Source organism: Myxocyprinus asiaticus, chromosome 37 (genome assembly GCF_019703515.2).
Source record: "Myxocyprinus asiaticus isolate MX2 ecotype Aquarium Trade chromosome 37, UBuf_Myxa_2, whole genome shotgun sequence".
Lineage (NCBI taxonomy): Eukaryota > Metazoa > Chordata > Actinopteri > Cypriniformes > Catostomidae > Myxocyprinus > Myxocyprinus asiaticus.
Window position 1 is genome coordinate 22,471,575 of NC_059380.1, and position 17,230 is coordinate 22,488,804.

The 17,230-nt window shown below is 37.5% G+C and overlaps 2 protein-coding genes across 3 annotated transcripts; both read right to left on the minus strand.

Annotated features, from left to right (window-relative positions):
* Window positions 1-933: 933 nt before the first annotated feature.
* Window positions 934-7,337, minus strand: LOC127427692 (C-C motif chemokine 17-like). The gene is made up of 4 exons (XM_051675432.1): window positions 4,985-7,337; window positions 4,468-4,597; window positions 4,011-4,158; window positions 934-1,302 (listed from the first exon to the last, which is right to left on the minus strand). Exons 1-4 carry the CDS (start codon window positions 5,043-5,045, stop codon window positions 1,294-1,296), a joined length of 348 nt encoding a protein of 115 aa, XP_051531392.1. The 5' UTR covers window positions 5,046-7,337; the 3' UTR covers window positions 934-1,293.
* A 199-nt stretch (window positions 7,338-7,536) lies between these two features.
* LOC127427689 (DNA polymerase epsilon subunit 4-like) lies at window positions 7,537-16,750 on the minus strand. Of its 2 annotated transcripts, none has more exons than XM_051675429.1 (4): window positions 16,358-16,750; window positions 12,194-12,278; window positions 12,050-12,091; window positions 7,537-7,780 (listed from the first exon to the last, which is right to left on the minus strand). In XM_051675429.1, exons 1-4 carry the CDS (start codon window positions 16,598-16,600, stop codon window positions 7,767-7,769), a joined length of 384 nt encoding a protein of 127 aa, XP_051531389.1. In that variant the 5' UTR covers window positions 16,601-16,750; the 3' UTR covers window positions 7,537-7,766. The 2 variants fall into 2 exon arrangements, with proteins under 2 accessions (XP_051531389.1, XP_051531390.1); XM_051675430.1 differs by lacking the exon at window positions 7,537-7,780 and adding an exon at window positions 8,461-11,927 and having other exon boundaries at window positions 16,358-16,604.
* Window positions 16,751-17,230: the final 480 nt, after the last annotated feature.

Consider the following 17,230-nt stretch of genomic DNA (forward strand, 5'->3'; position numbering starts at 1 on the left):
GAAGTGATTCATTTTTTTATGAAGAATCAGTTTTATTTTGTGATGGAATCTAGAAATGATTACCCCGGTTATCTGGTTCTGCTTCGCCAGCCAATTTGTGTAAAGCTACATTGTTAGTTGTGTTATTGTTCTTCAGACTAATCTATCAGCCAGCTCTATAAATGTTTGTGCTGCCCATCTAGCCAGTGTGCCTGGGTAAAGCACTCGACCCCAGTCTCCGACTGTCCCATACCAGTTAAGTCTTCTGTCAGTGCTGGTATAAATGGATGATATTCTAGACAGTGTATAAATCACATGGAGATTGTTACTTTTAAATGAAAACTATGTAGAAATGCCATTATACTGTTTACTATTTATTATTTAAAAGCATTTATACAAGCATTTATGTTAGATTTTAGTTTTATTGTACTTGAGTGTTTTCTTATGGTATTGTGAAAATATGTTTTGGCTCGAATAACTTGGTATTTTAAAGTCTGGAAAGTGTAAAGATGAATACATGTCTCAGGAATTAAACTTATTTTCCAGTGTTTCTCTTGTCCAAACAAACCACAACTTACAACTCACAGTACACTATCAGTGAGCAACAACTATCACTTTACAGTATAACATAAAACACAAAAGCTATTGGTGAGTAATGGTATAAGAATGAACTCGGTTATTTTGACCACCAGTCTGAATATTGGGAGGGACATGCTGTCATGAGATGGGAAATGTGTTTTCTTGAAGTTCACCAGTATACTTGGAATGAAAAAAAAGAAAAGAAAAAGAGAAGAAATTAATAAATAAATTGAATCACGCTTCACTTGGCAATGAAGTGTAATTCAATCTCATCTGTTCTATTGGAAATTCTTCTGCTTAAGTGTCATCCACTGAGAGATGGGGAGAGAGTCCTTAACTGTTGCAATAAAAACAAGACAATTTGGACAATTTTTTAGATCTTTTTATATATAAAAATCAGTTTTGTTTTAACATACACAAGAATCTGTAATTGCACTATAAATTGGCTGAGAACAGTCATACCAGCTTACTTAACTCTATAGAAGAGCTTGTATGAGTTATAGAGACTATACATAGCTGCAGAGATTATGAACAACCTTTTACAAGTCTCAGAGAATACTTTGGCATATAGATTAACAGTCATTTGAGAGGACATCTAAATAACACAATATATCTGGATAACATACTGTTTGGTAGTGAATGTTATGAGTCTACGTACATTTTCTTATACATATAAGAAAACAGTGACACACAAGAAGGCTGGAGATTCATCAATCAACTTTCCTCTCTCACCTTTCACTTGGTCTAAAAGGAAAAAAAAAAAGTGGGATCACTTCAGTGTATGCAGAAATGAACAAAACTTAAGGTCTAAAGATCTTCAGAGTGTTGACTGATTAAAAAAAAAAAAAAAGTATAATACCAAAAGAGAGCGCAACAGCCTCTGGCCACTTTTTTAGGTTCCTAGGTTTCTTACATTTTCCCCCATTCATTTTCTCTACATGCATTTAAAGTAATGGTAACACTTTATAATAAGGTTCCATTTGTTAGCATTAGTTAACTACATTAGTTAACATAAACTAACAATGAACAGTACTTTTACAGCATTTATTAATCTCGGTTAATGCTAATTTCAACATATACTAATACATTTTAAAAATTAAAAGTATTAGTTAACATTAGTTAATGCATTATGAACTATGATTAACTAACACTGAACAATTGTATTTTTATTAAATAACATTAACAAAGATTAACAAATGCTGTCAAAAATATGTTGTTCATTGTTAGTTCATGATACCTAATTTATTAACTAATGTTAACAAATGGAACCTTACTGTAAAGCAGTGGTGGATTTAGGCATGTGCAACATGGGCAGTTGCCCAGGGCGGCATCATGCGGGGGGGCAGCATGAGTCAACAACTTTGGGGGCGTGTCGAAGCGGGTTTCGCCCAGGGCGCCATACAAGCTAGAACCACTACTGCTGTAAAGTGTTACAAAAATAATATTTTAATAAACAAATCTAAGCCTGAAACCAAACCATCAAGCTCTGAGATGAATTACAACATTTTATTTGAAACAAATTTGTATTTGAAAATAAAAAAAAAGGTGCAAGACCATTTGTTTTATTTATTAGGGAGCTAAAGTGGTCATGAAATGAAAAATCAAGTTTTCCTTCATATTTAGACATACAGTATAAGAGGTAACTGTACTATTAAAACTTAACATAATGTAGATTTCAGAACTCAAAACTTCCTCCCCAGTCTAAAAATAACATTTACAATTGCCACCTCTTTGAAACGTCTCGTTTTGTAAACTGTGTGTTAGTGACGTCATGAGATGTTGTATTTACATGCCCCATACATAACATGCTTCATCGCACTCTTGGCCCCACCCACTGCTGTTCAGTTCATATCGTAAACAGAAAGGGAGAGAGACAAGGCCTAGTGTGACCAACTATTTTTGAACACCAAAAAGGGACCCATCAAGTTTTTTTGTGCATATAACATGCATTGGACAGACATCTTTGACCGTTGTCATGTTTATCGCTCTGCTTTTAAAAGATGCAGTGTCATTTACAACTCAGAAAAGGAGATGCCATTCGGCTTCATTCAGCTGCTCTGCATCTTGCTGTTCTTGCGCCCATCTGCGCTATTTTTGATTGTTGGTGTATGCAAACAAGCACTAGCTGGACGTCTTTGACCGTTTGGATGTGTTTCTGGCGATCTGTGCCTCCGTGTACCTATGTATGTGCGTCATGTTTCATCATGCTAGGAACTGTGTATGTGTGGCTAATATCAGCGTGGACAGCTTGTGAACCAGTCATAATACGATTCAAGCTTTTCAAAGGAACTGTTATTGAAGGATGGGGCCAGTTAAAAACACTTGGACTTGACAGCAAAACCATGAGTAAACAGTTTCATATATAATATTTCATATGTCATGACTGTTTGATAGTTTATGATGCTGATGTGCTTGAGTGAACAGTTTAAAATATTCGGATGCAATGTGTTGAATGTGCATTATGTGTAAACCCTGAACTGTACTTTAATAACGTTGTGGAGAGCTTGTCTATTCTCTTCCAATTGAGTTTCAAATATGGTTGAATTTGAGGAGCTACATGATGTTAGCCAATCAGAACATTGGCCGTTTACATTGAAGTTTAAAGGAGATGCTGAGGCCAAAACCGAGAAGTTCAAAGGAGACGCTGAGGCCCAAAGGAGCATTTCAGTCAGAGGATCATTTATTACTAAACTATGACAGTGCAAAAACTTAACTGACATTATTGGTGGACCTCAGGGAAGATAATAAAATTATAAAAAATAGCATTTCATGACCCCTTTAATTTCTCATACCATGAAGCTTTGCAAATGATGTAATCAGAATCAACAGTGCAATATAAAACTATTGACTACTAGTCATTGATTGTTAGTATAAAATAGCATATACTTGAAGTTCATTGCAAAATATTGAAATATACACAATAATATGTGGTTTAAAAGTGTAGTGAGACTGACTTGATTACATCATTCAAAATGCTTTATGGTAGGGGGCAGTCACTTCTGATCTCTTTTTCCATGGTTCGCATTTTCATGTTAACTTCTCTAATTGGTGGATATCCCTTCAGATTTTAGGGTAGTGTAGTACTTCACTGGGAAATTAGGCAAAAACACTTAGAAGAAAAAAAAAGTTGTGATAACTGATTTGTGGCTTCTACAGAAGCATATACCATCACTTAATCTCTGAGCTCACGGTACTGTATGTCTGTCTTGAAAGGTTCACACATTATCCCTATAAAATATATTTCTCCATAGAGAAAATTCATGGGATTTTTACTTTTGGAACCCTTCTTTTGAGCACTATTAAAAAGGCATAATTTAAATCTTATTTACCTTGTTCATCTTTTGGGAATTAACAACAGCATCTTAAACTTCAAGACATCCAATTTCTGGACCACAGGGCAAAAAGTTTATTAGGACACCAAAACAACTTCGACGAATATGTGGGTATCTTACCTCTGACATCACAGGCAGATTCATATGTGGTTGTAGCCACATGGTCCTGTGGTCTTTGGCTCCCTGCCTTTGGACCAGTTTCCGAAGTAACCTCTTCACCTTCCTGTCCCTTGGATCGGCACACTTCACCACATTTTTGGTGTACAATCTGCCATGATTCAAACAGGCAAGAACATCAGCACCAACCTCCCTTCAAAAACTCAATTGTTTTTACATTCAGCAAATCCCAAATCTCTTAATTGCTCTGCTTCAAATCAGCGCAGGCCAAATTGGTCTTGGTGAAGAAACAGTTTGGGCATTGACAGCCCAGCCTGTGTGCATTCTTTTGCTCTACTTGCCTGACAATTACCACTCTCAGTAATAAAAATATGACCTGCTTAGACAGCAACGTCTGTGAGCTTTAACAGGGCATTTTTTTCCATGTCTGTGATTGCTTCAGGATGCCTAGAATACTTGCATGATGGCTTTTATGCTGCAGTCTGGCCCCTCCGTCTGCACCTCAAACCTCAGGACATCTTTGGTCCGGAATTTGCCATGAGAGTACTGCATGCAACACTGGACATCTCGCTGCATTTGCACACCCTTCCCTGGTGGGAAAAGATCACAATCCAGCACCAGAATTCAACACAGATTCTCACTTGGCCCCCAAATCCTGTTCAAACCTCAAAGTTAAGCATCGTAACTGATGAAATTATACATTTGGCTGGCACGTTCAACAGTTTGTGGAGGCAATCGGGTACCATAATCCGATTTCGATTCTTTTCATCCTATTTAGGAATTTCAGTGTTGTAGTTACTTCGTAGAGCCTCCCATCTAGCTGTAAAATACCTCTATCCTCAAACATGCATGAAAACTCCAGCATGCAAGCTTCTAAACCAGTCTAGCCATCATAGGATTCTGTCTCCCACTGAGATCTGGTTCCTGCCGTCACATTCCAACATCATTATCAGATGTAGGGGAGAGTTTCATCTTACCTTCCAGGCAGCTGAAGAGCAAGGCAGAGAGGAAGAGGATGGAGAACGTCTGCAGGAACATGGTGGAACCTCAGAGGGATTTTATCCTCTGTGCTGCCTGCTGTCCTCTTGTGCTGTTTTTATTTCTCTCCTCTCTCCCTCCCTTTCCCTATACAGTACGCTTTCTTATTCTCTCACGCACTAACACACCCACATTCTCCCTCGCTCCCACCCTCGTGTGCTGTTTTCACAGTCATAGCATCTCCCCTCTCTGTTGAGAAACGCAGAACTCTCCCCAATTAGCACGTTAAGATATTCAATTGAAGGTGCGATGCATGGCACAATTATTGCAGTTTAGTGACCATCACTGTTGTATGCAAGCAAATTTACAACTGCAATAAATTAATAATACTAATAAAATGAAAGCTATGGAAAATTTCTGCAAATATTTAAAAAATGATGATTTACAACAGTAGTCTGAAATGAAATATGGGCCTGAAGTTGAATGAAAGGCAACAACTTACATTAAAATGACAAACTTTTGGGGAAACTTGTGATTTATATTTCAGTGCAAAAATTTTGGAAATGGATTAAATGCAGTCCTGAGGTCTGTTTTGCAAAGGGAGGAGTGTGAGAAAAACATCTGAACCAACACACATCAGGAATCAATATGGGTACTCATGTGCGGACATTTAGAGCCCATCCTAATGTCAAGTTCTTGAGTCATGTGGAGGGACTGTTGGGACTTTTAAGGTTTTGGCATACCTGAGATCATTAGATCGAAAATATGCCATCTGCATGTCCCAGGGCATGTGTGAAAGGCATGCAAAGGTTCAGCTGCAAAAACATACCTCACCATGTGCACAAGCCAATCGTATTTCCAGCATATTTCTTTGGCACTGCACAGCATGCCAAACGAAACCTGCCAATCGCTGCTCAAAGAAACCACTGTTCATTTTGTGAATGAAGAACAGCTTCATGGGCTATTGACAATTGAACAGCTTTTACAAATTATTTACAAAAAAACAAACAAACAAACAAAAAAAAAACACTTCAATGGCTTAAATTGGGGTTTGTTTTGTTTGCTTAAGAGCTCCTAGATTATTGGCACTACACTGAGACATATGTATATGCAGATATTCACTAGAATTGAAGTGGCGTGGCCAAGAGGTTTAAGATCTGGGCTCATAACTGTACAATTTCAACCATCAAGGGGCAATCCATAAACAAGGCACTTAACCCTGGTTCTCTTTAAGGGGGTTGTCCCTGTAACATAACATGGTGGCATTCTATGGAACATTAAAGTGGTGGAAACAAATCCAACTGGCACTGCTTGTGTTGCCAGGGCAGTGCTTGGCAGAAGCTGGGTGGTTACTTACTGACCAAAGTCAAAAGAGCCCAATGCAAGTCAGAGAGATATTTGGGTCCCTAGATATGGCTTGGGTCTCTCTTTCCTCTCCTCAACAAGCCACATGATTTGGTGCAGGATAAGCTATGCACCAAAGTTGAATACTTAGGGGTTCCCTAATCCTAAATAGCATGTTATAAAAGTCCATCCATGCAAAGAATTTTCAGCATGACATACTACAGTTTTTATCATGGTCTTAAATTGCCCATGCAATGACTGACATACTTGCTTGGCTTAATCTCGAATTAATGAATTTTATGTCCAGGATCAGGACATAAAACCAACATAACGAAAACAAAATATTGGTTTAAATTTTTTGGCAACGCTTTTATTTCTGCTGGATCGACAGCATCTCTCACACTGAGAGACCACCAGGACTGTCCATTCAGGGAAGACTGATTTCCCTGGGGACACGCTTTAGTTAAATCTCAGGAAAGACATAAGCTATGCTGTTATGATCATGGAATTTCTGCTGAATTCTTTGTGGCCTGTTGATTCACAGATATCCATGGATAGGATGGCATGTTATATTTTGTCTTTTAGTCCCCTGCCTGAAGACAAAGTCCTCAATATTTAGTGGTAAACAGTGAAGATATGCCTACTTCCATGGACATGGAGGAAGACCGATAGTCTGTTTACGGAATCTCCAATCAGATGCAACTGCTACGCAAATACCAGGAGTCAGGCTGTACAGGTTTTTATCAGCTCAGCGGTAAACCAACATTGTGTTTAAAAGACCCCAAGTTTGCCAGGTTACTGGATTCAACTCTCTCACACATATTCAGTTTGAGACATTTAGCCAGTAAACTAGATCTAGCAGAACTGTATAATTGTACTTTGTTTTCTGTATTGAAATAATCATTACTTATTACTTTTAAAATGGACATACATTCTACACAAAGTCTACATGCTTTTCTGTAGTTTTCTCTGCAATCATTCACACAAGATTGGGTTGCTATTATTTGAATAAGTTTCTTTTTCCACACAGTCTATTATAATATGATGGGTATTAGATTTACCTGACAAACAAACTTTTATTAGTCGCTTTACATGTCAGTTAGATGGTGTCTTCATGTCTAGATGGGTGGTTCTTGGCCAAAATAAGCTACAAATATGCAGATGGTAAAACATTTGGCTCAGCAAGACAAATGAAAATATAACTGAGGAAAGTATACAAGAGCCTCACTTTATTTAAACATTACACAGTTATATGAATCTTATAATATTGAAAAAATACAATTGGCACTTTGCAACTATAACAACCGCACAACTTCCAAACAGTCTAACATCACAATGAAACCAACATGTTTGTCTGTTTGTTTTCCACAAACAGACTGATGAGGAAAATAATGGACCTTCAGAACTTGCTAACAGTCTTTATCTGAGCTTGTCTGTTCAATCCAGAGTACCTATATGAGAGTGACAAAGAGAAAACAAGCAGATACATTTAAAGCTGAAGTGTTTAATTTCCGTACAATCAGTACCAAATAATAATAATGCTTTCAAAAAGGTTTTCCTTAAAGGGTTAGTTCACCAAAAAATTAATATTACCTTTAAGCCATCCCATTTCCTTCGTCAGCAGAACCGAAGTGAAGATTTTTATAAGATGTCAGCTCAGTTTGTCCATAAAATGCTAATAAACGGATGCCATCAGGCTAGTGGCTGTTTGACGGTCCAATAGGCATATTTAGGCAGCATAAAAGTAAATCACACGACTCCAGTTGATCAATTAATGTCTTCTGAAGCAAATTGATAGGTTTGTGTAAAAAAGAAAAAAATTAAAACTTTAACCAAAAAAAAAAAAAAAAAAAAAAGGGCGCTTCCTGCCAGCAGTCAATGCATCAGTGATGTAAGCGCAATGGCGTGTTCACGCGAGAAGTCCGAAGCGCGCGCTTTGTACACAACAGAGGAATGAACATCACACAGGAGTTGGTACATTTCACATCCAAGCGCTGGCTGGAAGCAACGATTTAAAGTTAAAAACGTTAATTATCTATTTGTTTCTTACACCAACCTATCGGTTTGCTACAGAAGACATTAATTGATCGACTGGAGTCGTGTGGATTACTTTTATGCTGCCTAAATATGCCTTTTGGACCGTCAAACAGCCAGCAGTCTGATGGCACCTGTTTACTTGAATTATATGGACAAAAAGAGCTGAGATCTGCTTATAAAAATCTTCATTTTGGTTCTGCTGAAGAAGGAAAGTCATACACATCTGGGATGGCTTAAAGGTAAGTAAATCATGAGAGAATTTTCCTTTTTGGGTGAACTAACCCTTTAACATGCCCTGTCTGATAGTGGCTGATACACACAGACAGTCCTGCCCCAATGTCACACCATTGGTGAAGTCAATGTTGCTTTGTTGGGCTGCTCTGGACGCTAAAATAAAAGCAGTTTTGAAAGCAACACAGATCCAAATTGTTTACACATTCCAGGGAAATCTACAAATGGTTTACTAATAGTCGTCGGATAGTTCACCCAAAAATAAAAATTCTATAATCATTTACTTACATTAATGCTGTTCCAAATCCTTAAAATGTTCTTTCTTCCATTAAACCAGTGGTTCTCAAAGTGTGGGGGTGTGTCCAAGAGGTATAGTAAGTGGGGGGGGGTAAGACTGCCCATTCTCAAATCTAGTTAACTTTTTCACACAATTAACAAAAATAGTGACAAGAGTCACAATTTCTTTTCCTCTGCCTTTTCTCCTGCCTTGTTTAAGCTTTTGCCTGGCACCTCACAGCGTCCTGCACATGCAGCTCTCAACAGCCCAACACGTGCACGTGTTGTCAGGTGCGCTCGAAGAGTATACATACCCAAAGACGTTCTCATTTGTGGCAGTTTCAGCTAAAAAAAATTAATTAACACATACATTTCGGTCTGTTCCTCACACAACACTATTGTCTGGCTTCAAAAGAATTGAAATATAAAGGCATGAGTGTTATGGGCAACTTTTATAGTGCTTTTATGTGCTTTAGGAGCTTGGACAGCCAAAATCACAATCCTCTCATTCCTCAATCTTGCGTTTCAACGATGAAAGTCAAACTAACAACGAGGGTCAGTAAATGATGGCAGAAATTTTAATTGTTAGGTGAGCTATTATAAATTAATACTGCTCCTAAACAGGACCGGATTAAACATATAGGCCACGCAACAGTATTTTTTAAATGGTCTTAAATCCGTTTTTATTTTTTGTGGTTATGTTTTTCAGTATCATTAATCAAGTGCAAATTATCGTCCAAAGTTCCGGACCGCTCCCGAAACAGTGCATAGACGACGCTGTCATGTGGTACCTGTTACTTTTCTTAGCACAGGCCAAGATGGGCCATTAACAGTCATTTATTTTTACTGGATGAGAATTATAAAAACGCTTTTATTTATCCTGCTGAGGCAGACTTCCATTCACAGGTTTGAATCCTTGCAGATATCAGTTCTTATTTATTCCTTTTTATGTTTTAAGCTTAAAGGTGCAATATGTAACATTTTTCATGTAATATTCGCCTTTTTTTTTTGCCAATGTGTGAACGGCTTGTAACGCAACTTAAAAAATGAGCCCTTCCCGGACTTCCTATGTTGCCTATTAAAGCCTGTAGACTGATTTTCATGTGAAGGGAGCGGGTCGCTTTTGCCAGGAAAATCCAAAGGATGTGACGTTTATGCGCGCTTCCGAGAGCCTTGCCTCAGTGCTTCCGCTATTTAACAGTGTCAACAGACAGTCTGCAACACTAGGTAACGTTATATTAGAGATGGAATCCAGCAAACGTCCGGCTCCCAGTACAACACTGACTCCTACACAAACTCAAGAGTAAGCCAAAAAAAAAAAAAAAAAAAAAAAAAAAAAAAACATTTACTGAATCCCATCTGGCTAAGCGGGAACGTGATCGTGGTCGAGCGAAAACTTCGTTTGGTTTTGGGGATCAAAACCAACCCTGAATTGGCATTCTTCTTATTGGACAGGTAAGCTTACATAACTGCAAAGCATGTGAAATATAGTGCCATAAGGATTGATCTGTGTAATTTTAGCTAACTTGATCTTGCCTGCTAACGCTGACGAATTGCAAGCTACCTATAAATCATTTCAACGATCTTCTCTTTATAATAAAAGTCAGGTATGCTGATTCACAGTAACTGACAAAATGTTAATCTGTAATTATTCAGCAAGGTAAACTACAATAGCACATGAAATGAATGCTAGACAATGTTCAAGATAATGCAAAAAGACCCATTCTTTAGTGTAACATAACTTGGTTATACAGAAAATATATACATTCTATTATTATAAAACAATAGTGCATCGATATCAAAATGACAGTTGTGATGGAATCATATCAATACTGAATTGTGTCAACATATTTATAATGTACAGTCTATTTTATAAACAGCTACTGTCATCACCCAACAAATTTAGCTAACAGCTATTGATAAAGCTGGCTAGCTAGCTATCGCCGATATTGACTGCATTTATACGATAGCCTATGTATCATGCAAAGAAAAGTGATTACTTCAAACTACAGTCTCACATAGTCATACCTATATCCACACTTTGTTTTAGCCCTGTTTCAGCACTGGAGAGTCAAATATAATATACAGTCTCAAAGTTTGTAGTAAAACAATCATAACTGTGTAATTTTAATTATGCTACCTTATCTGTCATCATGATGCCGGTGAATCATGTTCAGTCAATATGGAGTGTGTACGCGCGATCACGAGCAACAGGCTGCAGTTCAATTAACGGCCACAGATGTCATTAATAACAAGGGTTTCTGAATCTTACATACTGGACCTTTAATTACAGTTATTTATATATTTATGTAACACAGAAACTATATATATAAAAAAATAAAAGCATAATGTATTCCTAGTGACAGTTTTCATTGTTTTTTTTAAAAGAAAATGTTTTCCCTGTGACATGAGGATGAAAGAAAAAGCAGTTAATCTTTTTGATCAGAGTAATGGGAAGGGGGTTGGGGGTTCCCAAAACAAATGTTTTTCTCATTTCAAAGGGGGTCATGACCAAAAAATTTGAGAACTATTGCATTAAACAGAACAGATTTTATGCAGAATGACAGCCTCAGTCACTTTTGACTTTCATTGTATGGAAAAAGGTGGCTGACAATACCCAACATCTTCTTTAATGTTCCACAGATGAGACAATGTCATGTGAATTTGGAACAACATGAGTGTGACTAAATAATGAAAGAATTTGCATTTATGGGGTGAACTATCCCTATAAGTTGGGAAAGGAGAAAGTACTGTATTTAAATTGGAAAAATTAGAGCAAAAAAAAAAAAAATCCCATTGTATGTTGGATGGATGTTTGCCATTCTTTAAAGGATCATTTCTGTCCATGTTTTTACCAACTGTTAGTCTCTGTGCAGTTCGCTTCCAGAGAGAAAAGGACTTTCAGGGAAATATGATGTCTGAGCTTGTAAATGTCCTGTTGGTTGTATTCAAAATAAAATATATTTCATGAGGTAACAAAATACAAAGTAAAGGTCTGGGTGTTCATTTAACTATGGCAGGAGTCAAGGGGCTTTGGGATTAGTTTTCTCCATTCTAAGAAGATGAGGTTAGAATAGAAACAAAGGAAAGAAATGAAGGCAATCAGAAAGATCAATAAAACTCTCTCCTTTACTCTATTGCCAGAAGGAAATATCATTAAATTATGGCTCGCTTACCTTCCAAAAACGCAAATTCATCTATTGCTTCAATAGCATTGTCTGCCAGAGAGAAAAATAACAAATCATAACTGCATCAATTCCACTGATGTTTCTAGCTAAAACTCTATTTGAACTATTTTCGAAATTCATATTTCAACTCACCCAAGTCTTTTCGTTGTAGGGTTTTTCTCTTTCCTTGTTGTGCATAAACAAGAGCATCCTTTGCAATCATTTCTACAAAAAGCTCCTGCGGGCAGAAAAAGAATGAATGTTGTCTTGTGAACCGAGATATAGTGGATGGTCACAAACAGCCCTATCGATATTTAGAAATCAAAAGCTACACCCTAGTTTGTACCCAGAATTTCCAGACAAACATTACATCAGGTACGCTGAAGCATAACTTCTTAAACACTAATATTGAAAATACAGAAATTCAAAAATCAAAACATTCTTTAACATAATTATGCATGCAATATATATATCTATATATCTATATATATATCCTTTAACATTATAAAAAGGACTGGAGTGGAGATATAAATCTATTCATCAGACAGAATGACAATAATAGACAGACACAGGGCCGTAACCACAATATACATTGAGGGCGACAAGTACCCCCAATAATCAGATATGGCCAAATTGTCCCCCCCAGTTATTGATATCCTTGTTGGTGTTCTGCTGCATTCCATTATGCACCGCTGTCTAACTGTCATTAAGTTGTTGCAGGAATAACATAAGGTTTAAAAAAAAGTATCATTTTTAGCGTGCTCAGTAGTCTAACGCTACTCGTCAATGTATTTTGAGATAGCCAATCAAATCGATGAAGGCTGGAGTCTCTGGACTCAAGTTTAAGAAGCCAAGCGGGAACCTTGTGGATTATACCAGCGCCACGCATCAGCAAGCAGTTCATTTTAAGGGGCATTCCATTCCAAAGGGCTCATCCCTATCTCCCAATCTCTTCAGAGGGTTTATGCTCCAGAGTGAGAGCTGTGGAGAGTTGAAGGGTGTAGGGGTCAAAACTATCAGTCATTTGGAACGCTCTTCAGCGTCATCTATCCAAGCCAAAGGAGCCGCTACCGTTGCACAAAGGCTGATGCTAATGACCATCACCTGCAACTAATCAGAAATCTTTATACATGATTTTTCCATACTATTAACTATTTTCAGAATGCAAACCGAAACAAAATGTTTTAAAACTTTTAAACTTTATGAAGAAATTTAAGATTCATGTTTATATATTTGTTTTATTTACAAATATGAACCAAAAAAAAAAAGAGCCAGTATACAAATGTACAGTAGCCTATACAGTATGTTCAATTATTAAATATTCCTTTTATTTCAACTCCTTTATTAGAATAACATATCAAGCGAATTTACAGGAAAATAACACAAGCAAAAGCCAGTTTCAAACAGAAAGCCAGGGTGTTAAATGTTTTAAAAAGTTCATTATAATAATTAAACGCCTTTATAAACCACAGTGTTTAGAGGTGCAGCTGGTTTAATTTACAACAAACCTGTAGATTTATGACGTATGGTCCGGTTCTGGTCTGCTTGGGAGCGAAGTGTCCATCAGTTGTACCCTACGGAAACGCCCATTTTGAAGTGCCCTTCGAAGCAGCTATTTACTGTATGAGCCCTTCAGTTTGGAACGACCCTTCAACATGGTGGCCACGATCGTTCCCCCTTCGAAGTGCCCTTCGGTGGCGGATTTATCTCGTTTGGAACGCAGGGTTAGTGTGTTAGTGTCATGTAAGATGTAAGTATCTAACTAAACATGCAAAATTTGACCACTGTTTTATGATTGAAATGTTGTAACGACCAACAGTCATTTATTTGCAATTTGGTAGAATTCACCGTTTCAAATTGAAAATATGTCATGCACAGTAGGCTACGTGATTTTTATGTCATTCATAATTGTCAATGTGAAAACATGACTGGAGCAGTTTTCTGCGAATCAGGCTTAAGACAGAGCACAAATGTGTGTATATTATAAAGGAATTGAATGAATGTGGCTATCTGGCAAGCTTTTGAAGTAGCTTTTTCAACACACTCTCACAGCAAAATCGTAAGGATTCGTACAACTTTTCTAAATTTGGCTAATTCGCATGATATTGTACGACTGCACTCTTATGAATTCATACAACTTTCACAACAGCCAATGACGTCACTGGACATCGTTTCCATCTAATACGCGACAGTTACTTCTGTCACACACAACAGTTTCCTATCATGTTTACACACTCTACTTCATCGGTTAGGTTTAGATAAGGGATTTGAGTAAGGGCATAATATTAATAAGCATGTTCTTAATGCCTCATGTACAGAACCCACTCTGACTTCCATATTACACATCCGAGCATTTGCACGTGAAGAAATCGTACGAATTTATACAAACGAAATCATATGAAACAGCCAACTTGTAAAATATGTACAAAGTTTCATGAGATCGGGATGGCTTTTTAAAAAATTTACTTGACCTTGTCTAAGAAACTGATTCATAAAACACAAATTAGAGCATTATCACCCTCAGATTAGAACCAGAACATTACACCTGTGATTTGTGGCTTCAAATTAGTTTTTAGATTGTGGCAAAGACAACGTCATATATTTTTAAAATACAAATATTAGGTAATAATTTACAATAAATTTTAGATGTACCAAATCATTTCTTTATGTCTTTAATTAATTAAAAATGTTGTACAGCATCTCCTAAGAGTCTTCTTTAAAAGAGATCTTATTTTGAGTATGTCCTTATCAAGTCTGTGCTCAAAAAAACTAGCCAGCAGTTAAAAGAGTAGTTCACCTAAAAATGGAAAATTTACTTTTAGGGTGTGTTCACACTTGTAGTTCGGTTCTCTTGGTCCGGACCAAAAAAGACAATGATACATTTAGTCCTGGTTTGCTTAGCGTTCACACTGGCATTTTTAACACCGAACCTAACGATACAAAACCAAAGGCATCAGGAAAAAGTCACAACCTGATTGGACAGCTTTTATGACGTATATTTTTTTTACGGAACTTGCCGATCATCCAAAACAATGCTGGCTGCTGGGCTAAATGCGCTCGTTATATTTATATATGTATATATGTTGGTATTTTTACCAGCTGAGAACAAACGAAGAGCTAATAAAATGTGTAAAGGAGTCAAAACAGTGCCAGGAATTACTCCGTTGTACACACAAACGAAGATATGCTGCAAGGACGGCTGACGGTGGTTACAACGCCTGTACCGAACTGTAATGGGCAACATAGCTCCTATGATGAGAAGAACCAGGTATGCTTGAGGTCAGTATTAGGCAAATTACTTCCTGTTTTTGGTCCATTTAGACATCTTTGGTCCATGTTGCGTTCATATATCAATCGAACCGCACCAGAGTTCGTTTGGAAGCGGACCGAGACCCACTATTCAGATGGTCTTGGTCCGCTTGTTTGGTGCGCACCAAGGTTCGGATGGCAGTGTTAACACTTGTTCAAATGAACCGCACTAACAGAGCAATCGCACCAGATTTTGTTTTAATCGAACCAAACCTGCCAAGTGTGAACACACCCTTACTCACTCATTCAAATCACCCTAATGTTGTTCAAAACCCATATGCTGTTACTATTTCTTGAAAATTAAAAATATATATTTTAAGCAGCTCTATTCCATAGAATAACATTTTATAGCAAATAGGAGCTGTGAATATTAAAAAAGGACAAATACTATAAAGCACTAGTAAAGTTTCAGTATAAAGACACAACAGTATGACAGTATATGCACTTTATTCAAGCATTCTGGGGCCAAACATCAGCTATGTGTTGTATGGACTACTTTTTGATATTTCAATAATGACTTTTTTCCTTCTCTTTGGACCTTGACAGCAGTGGTCAATATGAACTGTTTTTGCATGGAAAAGAGCAGTTAGGATTCTTGAAGAAATATTGTGTTAATATTCTACTTTGGGGGGGAAACACAATGAGGTACAACTTGAGGGCAGTAAATAATTTAAGGTACTTTCTTTTTTCAAGCCAGCTGACACATTCATCTCATTTGAAAGATATATCAGTGATGAAACGAAATTCTAATTATATTCGTCTATTCTTTGAGATAGCACAAAGAAAATGGTTATGGCCTTGAATAGAAAGAGAGATAGATACATCACTTCAGACAAATAGGTATGCAACTGTCATTAGTTATTCAGTCAGATAGATAATTGGAGACTAAATGAGAGAGAGAGAGAGAGAGAGAGAGAGAGAGAGAGAGAGAGAGAGAGAGAGAGAGAGAGAGAGAGAGCACTATGCAGTGCGGCTGGAACTGAATTCAGCGTTTGTGTGTCACCTCACCGTAGCTTTGGCTATTATGAACACGGACTCCTGACTCGCCAGACTCACATCCGGATCAGCTTTCATCAGGGCCTTAATGCGGGACAGCGGTAACTTGGCGAGTCGGTGCTGTTGCGCGCCCGCTGTGGGCCCAGCCTGCGCATTCCCTGCCTCCTCGTCTGGCTCGGTGACTTTTGGCTCGTCTTCAGCTCCGCTTCGGTCCGGAACAGATTCCACGGGAGCTGCAGGCACAGCCGCCGCCATTGACGCACGCGGGTGCTACTGTATGCGCGGCTCTCTGAGTAGAGTAGAGTAGCTCAGCTCGTACTCTAAACCGAAAGCGGCTCGTCAAGTCTTCTCCCGCCAAATATGACCGTAAACACAACCTCGAGACTGGGGATGGCGGAACAGACGTCACAGTGTGACGTCATATAAGGGACACCAGATTAGAGCGCGGCACTGACAGAATAAACACCCTGCATGTTTTATTTTAAGTGGAAACAGACTACGTTACTTGAGAGTTGTATACACACACACACACACACACAGAGAGAGAGAGAGAGATTTAAAGCCCTTTATTTATACAATAAAACATACCTTTACAAACAATTAATAGATTACAAAAAAAATAAAATAAAATAAATAAATAAATAAAATAAAAAAATAAACCCAGTACAATACACATAATTTACAAGTTTTCTTTTTTTTCTTTCTTTTTTTTTTTTTTTTACTTTGAATCCTCCAAATTCGTCAGGTTCAACTCATCAACTCCCCAAAGATAATAATAAAAACAAAAACATCACATTATTTGTAAGGCTATAATAAGCATATTCCAAAGTTAGTCTTTTCTTTACAAGTCATTTAACCATTAAGACAGGGTCTATTCCCTCTCCC